Consider the following 12,175-nt stretch of genomic DNA (forward strand, 5'->3'; position numbering starts at 1 on the left):
CACTGTGATTAAGATGTTTCATGGGGCTTCCTGATGAAATGAGGCTGAGAACACTTTATAATTGATTGGTATCACCTCTGTTAGAATTTACTCAAATTTTTAGCCTCTTTTTTCTTGATTGAAATATTTCATTCTTAGTTATGAATTTATGTGTGTCTGTGTGTGGATATGTGCAGGTGCCCAGACACTGGGAAACAGCATCAGATCCCCAGTAGCTGGAGAGGCAAGATGACTGTAAGCTGCCTAATGAACCCAAATCTGGTCGCCAACAAGAATAGCAAGCCTCTTAATGTCTGAGCCAGTGCTCCAGTGCCACTGACTCATATTTTAAAACATTTTTTATTTAAAAAAAAATTTTAATATGTATTTTTTAACTTTATGAGTGTTTTGCTGAGTGTATGTATGTGAACCCCTGGAACTAGGGTTACAGACAGTTGTGAGCCACAATGTGGGTATTGGGACTCAAACCCAGGTCATCTGCAAGAATAACAAATGTTCTTAACTGCTATGCCACATGTCAAGCCTTGGCTCATTTTCTTAAATAGGATTTATATCTTTTTTGTACTGCTTTATAAAAGGTCTTTATATATTTTAAGAGATTCAAAGTCCTTCACAAGTTATATGTACTGCAAAGTATTTTCTATCCTGTGACTGCCTCTTCACTTTCTTTATGTCATCTTGATAAACAGAACTGAAAGTATTTTATAAATACAAAACTCAGTCCTATTATTATTTAAAAACAATTCCCTTGTTTCTCTCTCTCTCTCTCTCTCTCTCTCTCTCTCTCTCTCTCTCTCTCTCTCTCTCTCTGTCTCTCTCTGTCTAATTTTCTTTTCTTTTTTTGAGACAGGGTCTTACTATGTAGCTCTGGTAGTCCTGGAATTCATTGTGTAGACCAGGCTGTCCTCTAACTCACAGAGATCTGCCTGCTTCTGCCTCTGAGTGCTGGGATTAAAGGTATGAGCCATACTCAGCTCCCTTGTTTCTTTTGGTAGCATATTAGATATATTGTGCAACACAGCATATGAAAATAGAGTAATACTTAACAGGCTCTTGCCTAAAAAGAAGAGTAGGACCAAAAAAAGTCATTTTCTCACTTAATGAAATAGACTTGAGGGTTCAGTTTCTAAGACAAAATCATAGCAAACTTTGCTGTATAGCTTCTACACTTGTCATAATCCTACAAATAAGTATGACCCATTGGACCATGGCCCTAAAGCATGAAGACTGACAACCAAATAAAGGGCCTATAGTTGAAAAATGTGTCAAATAGCAAAATGTGTAACTGCCTTCAGGGTATCATTTGGAACAAATAGCTCTAAACCTTGGTGTTTTGTTTTGTTGTTTCTTGTCTTTTTTTTTTAAATGTAGGTTCTAGAGATGGAATCCAGGTCCTCATTTTTACACAAGCAGTATACTGACAGTATTTCCCTACGCCCGCACACATTTTTACTCTTCACATTTATGGATGTGTACATATTTGGGGGGGGGCTGCAAATGTAGAAGTCTGGGGAAAAAGTGAAAGCAGAGAACGACCTCCCATATCTTGTGGATCCCGGCGATTGCAGTCAGGTCATGGGGCTGTCAGCAAGCACCTTACCCACTAAGCCGTCTATCCCACTAGCCCCACATCCTTTTAGAAATCCCAATTTGCACTGCTCTCTTTACCTAGACAAGAGTTCCTCCTGCTACTCAAAGCTTACCAACACCTTTGTATTAGTTTGTTTTGAGACAGGGTCTTTCTATGTAGCCCTGGCTGTCCTGGAACTATGTAGACCAGGCTGGCCTTGAACTCACAGAGATCCACCTGCCTCTGCCTCCCAAGTGCAGGAATTAAAGGTGTGCACCACCACAGCCCAGCTAAATTAAACATTTTTAGGCTAGGAATATTCTTTTTTTTAAAAAAAAGCATTTGAAAACATTGATCCAATGACCACTCCTGAGAGAAACCAAAGTCCTTTGTCCACACAACTCACAACTATGGCAGAGGTTTCAAGTCCAAGTCTGAGCAAACTTAAATTACAGTTTAGGATTTTCAAATCAAGTACAAAACCTCAGATTTAATTATAATGTTTTAATAAAGAGATATGGTAGGAGGAGTGTTCTGGGATATAAAATAATTTTTAAACATATAATGCTAAGAATGAGTTGTTTAAATATCAAATTACATGTTTCTATTCATAATTTCTAGGTTTACTGTGTAGAAAACAAAAAAGCCTTTGGGAAGCACAAATGGCCATGGAGTTGGCTCCTCTTTTCAAATAAACTAATTCTAGCACAACTCATTGATTTATGACCAAGCCCATATGAGTTGTGTGCCAATTATGTGATAAAAGTCTGCTTACACATGCTCAAAGCATAGAAATGCAGAAGTTGCCAGCCAACCAAAAAAGAAGGTGTGGGAGGCAAAAATGAGATGGAATAATTCAAAAGGCAAAACAGCTTGAGACTAGTTAAAGGGGCTTGAAGTCCCTATAAAGCTTACTAGATCTTAATGCCTTCATTATGCTCCAGCACAAAAAAAAATTAGTCCTTTTAAAATACTAGTTATCAAAAAAATTATTTTTCTTACTTTGTTTTGTTTTTTGTTTTTGTTTTTTTCCCTAGAGACAAGACACACACATACACCATGCTGGGATTGAAGACATGCACTACCACCACAGGGAAACCAAACTACAGTTCTGTAAAATGACAACTCTCAGTGTTAGAGAATTACACAGAATCTGCCATGCCATTTCTCACAAAGAAGTAAAGTTATTTTTAATACTTGTGGATTAATATGAGTTTAACTGATAGAAAACAATGCCAATAACAAGGTACACAGAAAACTCAACACTTTAAAAAGTAACAAGTTCCCTGCACTCAAAGTCCTTGACATACCAATATTATACAGCATTTGGTACCTTTTTTATTAGGTTCTTAAATCTTGAGCACTAAATAGCTATAAACCAAAGATTAGGAACATCAAATGGTATGTCCACTAGATATTCAAAGTTTCTTCTAATTTGAGTTTTTTTTAACTCTGACTACAGGTTTCTTCAAGATTTAACCTAATTTGCCAGAAAGTGGTGGCACAAGCCTTTAATCCCAGCAGGCAGAGGCAGTGAGTTCAAGGCCAGCCTGGTCTACAAAGTTAGTTAGTTCCAAGACAGCCAGGACTGTTACACAGAAAAACCCTGTCTGGAAAAACCAAAAAGATTTAACCTTAATTCAAGATTTCACCTTAAGTCCTACTAGTTTCATTTCTTATTATCAACATCATCCTGCTATTATTGCTTCTACCAATAATGGTCCTAAGTCACACACAACCCTGCACTGATACAATTCTAAAAGAACATCTCCCAGAATACATCTTTAAGGCCCACCGAGGAAGAAAGTTAGCATAGCTGTAAGACACAGAAACTCTTAGAGTTCTAGTTACTTATGTATCCACTACTCATGAAGAAATTCACAAATTCAAGTGAAAATTTAAATAAAGGGTGTTATTTTGTGAAACAAATTGTGCTATCTTTGGAGAAAGTGATACTTCTAAACTAGGCATGTGGAAACTTGCAGGACAGCTCTGCACTCACTCACTTATCTATACTCAAATGACCTGATTAATGGGCAAATATGAGGTATTAGCAATGACAACACAAAATGGAAATAACTGGCTCTCACAATATGCTGGCAGCCACAGGACCCACTGAGAGAGCAAAATCCACCACAAACTACTTGGAACCCCAATTAGGCACTTAAAATCATAACCTACAGGCTCCCCTGGGTAGAATGATTCATTCTGGCACCCAAGTCTTCCCAACTCACAACCAAAAATTCAATCACTGGGTGTGGTGGTGCATATCTTTTAATCTCAGCACTGGGAAGACAGAGGCAGAAAGATCTCTTTGAGTTAGGGCCAGCCTGATCTACATAGGGAGTTCCCAGATAGCTAAGTCTACACAGAAATACCTTGCCTCAAAAAAAAGAAGGAAGGGAGGGAGGAGAGAAATTCCGTCAGACCATTCGAAATAAGCAAATGGCTTTCTAAATCAGCAATGGAGCCCATTTAACAGTCTACTCTCTGGGCAGTCACATGTCGATTAGCCTTGAGCAGGACATCTTCGCCTTGCCTTTAATACCAACACCCAGGAGACAGGGATGGGTAGAGCTCTGAGTTCCAGCCAAGCAAGGCTACACAGTGAGATCTTGTCAAAATAAAATTATCCTCTTTAGCAATCATCACTAATCACTGTAAAGAGAAAAATAAGCTTTTCCAAAAAGTTTAAAAAAAAAAAAGTGGTATAAAAATATTGAAGGGTTTCTCTAAAACAGTTATTTCAGAGTATTTTATCTAAAAAAATATTATTTTGATCAAAAGATATTTCAATGCATTTTAACAAATTTGAAAGCCATAGCAGTTGAAATGATACTGTATGGAATACACACATCAATGGTCCCGATGAAATAACCCAGCCATAAATTTCACAAACACACAAATTGATAGTCAAAATGACTGGTTCTCTCTCCAATTTCTTTTGGTAAATGCTCAGCTCTTTTCTTAAACAAGCCAAGAAGAAAAAAAAAAAAACCTATAGATTTGTCTACATTTTTGCAGATCATCTAAACATCTCTAAGCAGATAGATACCCACGAAAATAAATATGCTATAGCATTAGGTATATTTATATATTACGTTTATATATATTACATTTATATATTACCAGTATATTCACGCTGCACGTTTATTTTCTAACCTACGTGAAGAAACTAGCCTCCTCTCCTCAAACCATTTGTTAAGGGAAAACACTAAGAAACAGTGGTGGCACGCAATAAACCAACAAAAGGACACATGGCAAGGGCCAGAGGTGAGAGTACTTAATAGACAATTCACTTCCCATTCTACGTGAGATGATGAGAGAACGGTAAAGGAAAGGTTAAGGCTTATTAGAAAAGTGAAGGGTTTTTTTTTTTTTTTTAAGAAACTCGTTTCATTATTTTCTCTAGAAACTTCAGTTGGCCAAACTCTATGACAATTACCGATCAGCGATTATCCTTCTGCCTAGCTTTCCCAGCCAATTGACTAGCTAAGCAGCCGCTGCTGCTCGCCACATAGAAAATGCAAGAGCCAGCAGCGACTCCCTCCCGCTCTGTTCAGGGCTTGCCTGCTTCCAATCGGGAGAGGTCATCCACCCAAAAGGGAAGTGGAAGAGCACAAGCTGTTTTCCCTTTCCTCTTCCTTCCTGCAGAAGGACGAAGCTGTTTCTCTCCAGCTGTTCGGAGATTCTGACCTCAACTTCCCAATGGGCTAGCTTCCCAGACACCGGTCCCAAATGCCACATCCTGGTTTTTCCTAACACTCGGGCGCCTTCAAATCAGTGCATCCCCACCAGCCAGGATCTCCCTCCCCAGACCCAACACGGATGAGGGGGGACGGTCCCCAAAGGAGTGCAGCAGACACGGGCTGTTCGGGCGCGGGCGGGGCCAGCTCAGTGTGTACCGAAGGGACCCGCCCTCTCCCCCGGGCCCCGCAGAGGCCGGACCGACACGTCTCCCCGCCGTCCACCGCAGCTCACCGTCAGGCCGGTGCCCAGCACGATCACATCGTATTCCTCATTCATGGCGGGGGAAGGAGCAGGGGCTCTGGGGCCACCGTAGAGAAAGAAGCGAGAAGTCCGGCCGCTCCGGGCCCCGGGGGAAAGGGAATAGTCGAAGAGAGGAAAAGCGGAGCTGACTAGGAGGCGAGGCCGGCCGCCACCTCAACGGGAAGAGAAGAGCCGGGCGGGGAGGGAGGGGAGGCGGGGAGAGCGCGAGGAGCGGAGAGCGAGCGCCGCAGCCGGGGCGGGGCGTGCGAGAGGCCGCCGGAGCCGTCAGTCAAGCACGGCCTGTCCTCTCATTGGTGCATTTCCTGCTCGTCCCACCTTCCCCCTCTTCGCTGCTCTCGCGAGAGGAGGGCGGAAAGCTGCCATCTTGGCTTCCGGTTTTTCCACCCGTCTTGTGGCACAGTGGTTTGGGCGGCGACACGCGAGGCCTGGGCTTGTAGTTGAATAGAAGGAACAGGGCGGAAACTGCGGCTGGGCTACCACGTGCCTGACTCCCGCGGTGTGGCGTGAGCTGGAGCTCGCTAGTCCTCAGCCTCGGGAGCCCGAACTCCGCCCCTGGGACTTTGAGTGGGGTGTGCACCGGTTGATGTGTTGAGGGGCCAAGTCGTGAGAACACCCTCTTGGAAGGTCGGCAGCCTCGTTGCCTCTGCAGCTTGGCTCCTGCCTCTGCCCGCGGGGCTGGGCAGAGCTTAGAATTCTTGAATACCCTGTTTTAAACTGGTACCCATACTCTAGGTAAAATTTGGTCCAGAGTGGCCTTCCAATATAAATGGCCTGCATTCTAGCTTGAGATGCAAAGCCGGTTATAAAGTATATATACCTGGTAACTAAGCAACTGGGCTCAGCCAGTCCCAGGCTGAAGGCTGCCAAAGTGTGCCCATAAAAGGCAAATGCCGAATTGCACTGTTTAGGTCATTTTGTATGTTTACTGTGTTTAAACCTCTAAGGACAGTTCGCCACACTAGAGGTGGGGTGTTCTAAACCATCTTTGGGAAGCTACCTGGTTGTAGATAGATCCGGTTCTTTGTTAAACTTTATTAAATTTATAATTCAGGGGGGTTTTGTTTTTGTTTTTGACGGGCAGAGATGTCAGTAGTAGACCTTCCAGCAATCCCCAGTACCATCAAAGCAATATTTGCTTTGGATCTTAAACTCCACTGACTTCAAACTCACCATACTTATTCTCAACCAACTTTTATCGTCTTTCCCTTACCCCTACATTTTACCAAATTGGGTCAGTTAAGTGGTCTCATCTGTTGACTGGGTTAGAATCAGAACTATGTTAAGAATCATATTGGAATGTACAGTTAAGAGGATTGAATCGATTTAACGGCCTTGAGCAGATACTTTTTTTAAACGTTTTATTTGAGAAGAGGTAATTATTTTACAAAAGCTCTTTCCAATTCAAGAAGTCTGGGATTCTACTTTCTGGGACTCCAACTAAAGTTCATTTATTAAAATCATGAACCCAAACTATGTATAAATGGGAGGATATAGGTTAATCTAAACAAACAGCTTGGAAAAGCAGTGACCACAATGGAAAAGGTTTTAGGTTGGAGAGGCATACTGGGCGGGGCGGGGGATCAACAACCCTGAAAAATGGAAGGAATGTAGCTCAGCAGAGCACTTACCTAGCATGCACAAATCACTGGCCTGGTTGGTTGGAATGCCCATTTCATGCTCAGCACCAAAAAAAAAAAAAAAAATTTTTTTTACGTTCCCTGCCTAAGCAATAAGTTACGATTTTAATTAGGATATAGAAGGATCTAAAAGAATAGAAGCTGTGAGCTTGGGTAAAAGTGCTTGCTGCACAAACATAACAATCTGACTCCCCTCCCAGAACCCACCACGGTGGAAAGAAAGAGCTCCCAGCTGTCCCTGGCCTCCACTCATACCCACACATGCAGGGTCATACACACTTATATACACACGTGCTTACAGTAGTAACAAGTACAAACTGAAAGGGGAATCCAGAGCTGCTTCCTTAAAGTCTTTGGAAAGACAAAAGTCTGAGAAGCACACACAGGACTGTATTTAATGAACCCTTGACCATTCCCTTTATCTAAACACTCCTGAGTCTACAACACTTTTATACAGTTGTCCTTTGCCCTTGAAGACAGACAGATATGCCTTATAAAACTTTTGAGCAACCAGGCCTCCTCCTCCATGCTATGAGGTAGAGCATGCAGTCATCACAGGAGAATTTCAAAATATAAAAGAAAGCCTTCAAAAATGTACTGAGGATTGCTAAAATTCCTTCCCATGGGGAGCTGTAAACACCCACCCATTCCTGCAGGCCTAAGGAACAACCAAAGTGTAATTCCACCATTGCTCTGGTGAATCATTGGATTTATTAGGCTTACCTAAAGAGCAGTGGGTGAGGGGTTTGGACAACACTGGAAAGTCTACACACAGCACTCATGAAGCCCACAAACCCCACACCTTATCTGTGTAGATGGAGTCCCCTCCCCTCATCCTTCCCCACCTATTGACAGTCAAAAATATCTTAAATGTCTTCAGGACTTGTTTTGTGTTGCTTGTTGCAAATGAGTCAACAGTAACCCCAAACAATGTGTCACATTCAAACCTGAGGAATGATACAGCTTGAATAAGGGTGGGATCCCAGTCTACATCCTGCAGTTTCTGGGAGTGGAGGATATATGTGGTGGTGCTGGTCTCACATGGTGCATGCAGATCACCTTTAATGTGAAAAGTTACAGCATAAGTAAACTGGAAAGCCAGATTCAGTTTGGAAGTAGACCTTTTTAACCTACAGAGAGGTATAACTAATCAGGTACAAAAATGATAACTGATCAGTGCATGAAAAGGTTTAAGCCTTGAGCAAAGAATCGTGGTGCTCACAACTTTCTTCCTCCCAAGTCCATTTTTCTTCAACTGTGCTGGATATTGATATTACAGTATGTAGATCATCTTCAACGTTTTTCAGAGTTGATTTGATATTTTTGATTTTATAATCAACATTGCTGAGAGCATTGCCTTCCATAAATATGTAATTCTAAATGGTAGATGTATATCTGTGACTCAGTGTTTTGGTGTCAAATTCAAATCTGCAATTCAGTCCCCAATTTTTTGTTTGTTTTTTATTTTTGTTTGTTTGGGTTTTTTGTTTGTTTGTTTGTTGTTGTTTTTTTTGTTTTTTTGTTTTTTTTTGTTTTTTTTTTTGGTTTTTCGAGACAGGGATTCTCTGTGTAGCTTTGTGCCTGTCCTGAAATTCACTCCGTAGCCCAGGCTGGCCTCGAACTCATAGAGATCTGCCTAGCTCTGCCTCCCAAGTGCTGGGATTAAAGGCATGTGCCACGGCCACCAACCCAGCAAGTCCTCAAGTTTTAAAATCAAACATTCTAACAATACAATCCAAAGACACACTAATTTGATACTTAATGAGTGGTATGGTGATATTTTATTTGTGCTGAAATGTGATTTTATTTGTATGTTAATAAATAAAGTTGCCTGGGGGTCAGAGCTAATAGCAAGCCATAGCAGAAGCCAGGTGGTGGTAGCTCACACCTTTAATCCCGATCAAGGATACAGCCAGCATGGAGACACATGCCTTTAATCTCAATACCAACCATAGAGACCTAGAGGTCTGTATAGACAGGCAGTGATGAAGAGATCATGTGATTGTGTTGGAGGGCTTCTCTCCAGGCTCCACCAAGCCCCGCAGTCCCACAATCAAAATTATCACTCAGACGCTTATAATACTTATAAACTGTATGGCCGTGGCAGGCTTCTTGTTAACTATTCTTTTATCTTAAATTAACCCATTTTTATAAATCTATACCTTGTCATGTGGCTGGTGGCTTATCGGCGTCTTTACATGCTGCTTGTCCTGGCGGTGGCTGCAATGTCTCTCCCTCCTTCTTCCTGTTTCCCCAATTCTCCTCTCTCCTTGTCCCGCCTATATTTCCTGTCTGGTCATTGGCCATCAGTGTCTTATTTATATAGAGCAATATCCACAGCACTTTCCTTTTTTTTTAAAAAAAAAAAAAAAAAAGAGGAAGGTTTTAACTTTAACATGGTAAAATTACATATAACAAAACAATTATCGAGCATGAATTACAGTTACAATATTAAAGAAGATGTCCTGTTTATCTTATATTTGTGAGTTTAAGGTTTTATATCTAACTTATCTTTTATCATAACTGAGGAAATTACAACTATCTAGTCTTTAACCACATCAAAGACCTGAGAAGGAACATAATGGTACCTGAGAAATGGTAGAAGTATGCAAGCAACTTTTGGGAATCTTGCAAGAGTAGACCAAGACAGCTGGCAGCCTGGACAGTCACCTAATGTTTCTCAGCATTGTTAGTGCATTCAAATTGGCTACAGGCCTAGAATATATGACAGACCATTTTCATAAGCAGGAATTCTGAAAGACCATCTTACCCTGTCTTGGCAGAGTACAGTGGTCACTTTCCTTGTGTCCTGCTTGTCCAGAAAGGACAGCATTGTATTCTCTACTGTCAGCCATCAAGGCAAGGGCAGTTCTTTGCCCAGTAGGCCATTTTGTGCCAAGAAGACAAACTTCCAAATGGAAATGTCTTAGAAGCCCAACATTCTCTCGGGATCAAATTGGTGCAGCCAGGAGCAATTGTGTCTCACGTCAACAGAATTCTAAGTTATTTAAATGCCATATTCTCTAGGTCTATGAAGTGTTTGAAGATTACCTATCTATCTGAAATATATCTATGTATATCTAGAAGACTTAACTAACACGGCTACAAATATGATTATCATAGACGACTTTAATTATTAATCTATTTTTAATTATCCATTACAATTTTAAATGAGTTACATAAACATAATACCTCAAACAAGAATAGAAATATATATATACAGTATAACAAAATTAACTTTAAGTTTGTATCAATAAACTAAAAATTATACCAATATAAAACATTTTAAACATAAACTAAAATCTATACCAATGTAAAACCTTTTAAACAAGTTGTTCTTTAAAAGTAGGTTCATTAATCTACCCTTTTATCTTATCATCTCTATATCCTCCTATATATCTATATCATATCCCCTTTTCTTTTTTAGAAAGAGATGGCATTTATAATCAACCTGTTTTAAATAAAAATATTGGTTTTTCTCTGTCCCACACCAGAGGGCTCTTTTGATTTGGGACACAAGAATCTCTTAATTATTTTTTTTTTAAATATGTCTGGGTTTAGAGGGGGAGTGAGTCAATTCCACCTCTAAAGCCAGCTTGGTATATTTGGGAATTTGGGCGTAGCATCTTTTACTACTTCCTGCTGGAGGGGAGCGCTGTATCTTATGGGAACGCAAAGAAAATTTTAGGCCTATGGGGTAGTTCTTGAGGCTGTATTGTGGGAGCCAGTAGCTTGAAACCATTCTGGATGTTGGATCATCTGGGCCATGGTGTCATCGGAGATATTTCAGGGGGTCTTGGCTGGTCAAACCTGATGTATCTTAATCTGGAACAAATCCATAGCCTCTGGCTTTCTGTGGAAACAAAAGCAGAACCTCTTTTCCAAAGTAGCATGATTGGGTTTACAATCAATAAGAAGGTCGAACAGAAAGTCAATAAACCTACAGACACATAGGAAGTAGGCCTCTTTCTCGGGGGAAGGACAGCAGTGGCAGCGAAGGGTAAGAAGGCGGTTTTAAGTCTCAGCTCTTGACTGCTGCTCGATCTCTGGGCTTTTAACTCTGCATTTGGCTCTGTGTTTCTTATTTAATAAGACAGTTACATCTACAGAGTCGTGGTAAAAAAAAAAAAATACTGAGTCTGTTTTCCCCAATTAAACCATGATTTCTATAACAGCAGATAACTTTGTGTGCACAGTTAAGACACTGCAATTTGTAACATACAGTAGTCCTCTGTCTGAGCCAAGGTGTTTGGGGCAGTGCCCATTTGGCATGTACCAGGAAGAATGAACATGCTATATGTCTTCAAAAACAAGGCTGGCTGGGCATAGCGCTGCATGCTTTAATCCCAGCATGTAGGTGGATCTCTGTGAGTTGGGGCTGGCCTGGTCTACATAAGTTCCTGGACAGCCAGGACTACATAGAGAGAGCTTGTCTCAAAAAAAAAAAAAAAAAAAAAAAAAAAAAAAAAAGGGAAGCCAGGCGTCAGTGGTGTACACCCTTAATCCCAGCACTTGGGAGGTAGAGGCAGGCGGATCTTTGTGAGTTGGAGGCCTTCATCATACTGCAATTTTAAATTGATTTTTGATAACTTTACATTCAGGAATTTTTTACTTTTGCCAAATTTTCTACAACTTCTGCATTTGGTTAGGCTGTCCCACATGGAGTCACAACCCACAGTTTAAGATGCTGTGGCCTAAATAAATGATTTTCTTACGGCCTTTGGCTGCTTGAGAACTGGTGTTTCCTGCATATGAGTTGCAAAGCCAATAGATCCGATAAATGTTTTTATTTCACTCAAGTTTTATTCTCAAGTATAGCTAGACAGTAGCTACTCAATGCAAATACTGGTAAAATTTCTTTCCTCATAGTTATTATAATACAGATTACAGAATATGTACTTTTATGAATTTTTTTAAATATTTATTTATTTATTTAATGTAAACGAGGGACCTATCT

General features: G+C 40.7%; 1 protein-coding gene across 1 annotated transcript in view; it reads right to left on the reverse strand.

The window, feature by feature from the left end:
- Gdi2 (GDP dissociation inhibitor 2) overlaps positions 1–5,799 on the reverse strand; it is a 30,822-nt gene extending 25,023 nt beyond the window's left edge. Inside the window, exon 1 of the mRNA XM_028891197.2 lies at positions 5,552–5,799. Within this exon, the coding sequence (XP_028747030.1) occupies positions 5,552–5,596 (45 nt within the window). The 5' untranslated portion in view covers positions 5,597–5,799. The remainder of the gene's footprint in view (positions 1–5,551) is intronic.
- Between the last annotated feature and the right edge of the window lie 6,376 nt (positions 5,800–12,175).

Source organism: Peromyscus leucopus, chromosome 5 (genome assembly GCF_004664715.2).
Source record: "Peromyscus leucopus breed LL Stock chromosome 5, UCI_PerLeu_2.1, whole genome shotgun sequence".
Classification (NCBI taxonomy): domain Eukaryota; kingdom Metazoa; phylum Chordata; class Mammalia; order Rodentia; family Cricetidae; genus Peromyscus; species Peromyscus leucopus.